This window comes from Rhagoletis zephyria, unplaced genomic scaffold (genome assembly GCF_001687245.7).
Source record: "Rhagoletis zephyria isolate East Lansing unplaced genomic scaffold, Rhagoletis_zephyria_1.1 Rzeph_scaffold_08614, whole genome shotgun sequence".
NCBI lineage: Eukaryota > Metazoa > Arthropoda > Insecta > Diptera > Tephritidae > Rhagoletis > Rhagoletis zephyria.
In genome coordinates this window covers 25703-26691 of record NW_016165694.1, presented here as the reverse complement: position 1 = coordinate 26691, position 989 = coordinate 25703, and the positions used below count along the sequence as shown (strand labels likewise).

Genomic DNA, 989 nt, shown 5'->3' with positions numbered 1-989 from the left:
TGGCGAACAACACCAATAACGGCAACAACGGGGACCTACACGAAAGTCTACAACTAGATTTGGGAGATGGGCCGAGTCATATAATGGGAGGAGGAGCACCTGGCGCTGCTGGACCTCTGGGATTGCGTGGTTTGCAGGTAAGTTAAAAAAAGTTATTAAGCTTGGCTTTGCAATAATTTGGTTGTCGGATAGACCACTAAAAATATAATTCTATAAAAAAATTCACGGAGAAAGCTGCTGAAGTACCAAGCTCAATGGGAAGACCCTCTAATTTTTTTTTATATTATTGTTTTTCTGTTTGCTTAAAAAATTGCTATATTTTTTCCAACAACGAATTTCATGTATTTAATTCGAACTGGGTTTTACTCATTTACCTAGTTAAACCTAGTTCTCATTAATTATCCTTTATTTAATGAAAATTTGCTGTTTTTATTGGTTTTCAGCACCCACTACCACCTAGCAACTATCACCACTTTATGCAGCGCTCGAATTCACCATTTGACATGTTGCGTCAAGGTCAACATTCGCCAGCACCACATCCCCCTCCTGGGACCTACAATTCCGGACCGCCCAGATTCTTATAGAGTTTGCGAGTGGCCCCCGATCAGGGCCTTTATTTTAGCATGCCTTTTTGAGGAACAAATGCAAGTTAAACCAAAATTAGGTTTGCGGGCTTCGACTCACAGCGATGAATCTAAGCAGAAAGAAGCACAGGCCAAATCCCCTGACAAATTTAATTGCGGCTGGGGCATTGTATGTTATTGCACTCAAAATTTAAATAAAAGCTAAAATAAGAGGCACGATACAAATGAAGTGGAAGAAAAAAAAACTTAAACGACAAACTCGCACACAACATAATAAGTTAAGGTAACGAAGAAGCGAACGGTAGAAAAGGAAGTGAACAGCCACAAGGTGCTGCACTATTGTAAAGTAATGTAAAATGCGGATGAGTTCAGTAAACTAAAGAAATATCTAATTAAAAAAAAAAA

General features: G+C 38.8%; 1 protein-coding gene across 1 annotated transcript; it reads left to right on the top strand.

The window, feature by feature from the left end:
* The first annotated feature begins 16 nt into the window (after positions 1-16).
* Positions 17-989, top strand: LOC108375197 (atrophin-1-like). The gene is made up of 2 exons (XM_017631303.1): positions 17-137; positions 444-989. The coding sequence occupies exons 1-2, from the start codon at positions 84-86 to the stop codon at positions 582-584; spliced, it is 195 nt and encodes a 64-aa protein (XP_017486792.1). The 5' UTR covers positions 17-83; the 3' UTR covers positions 585-989.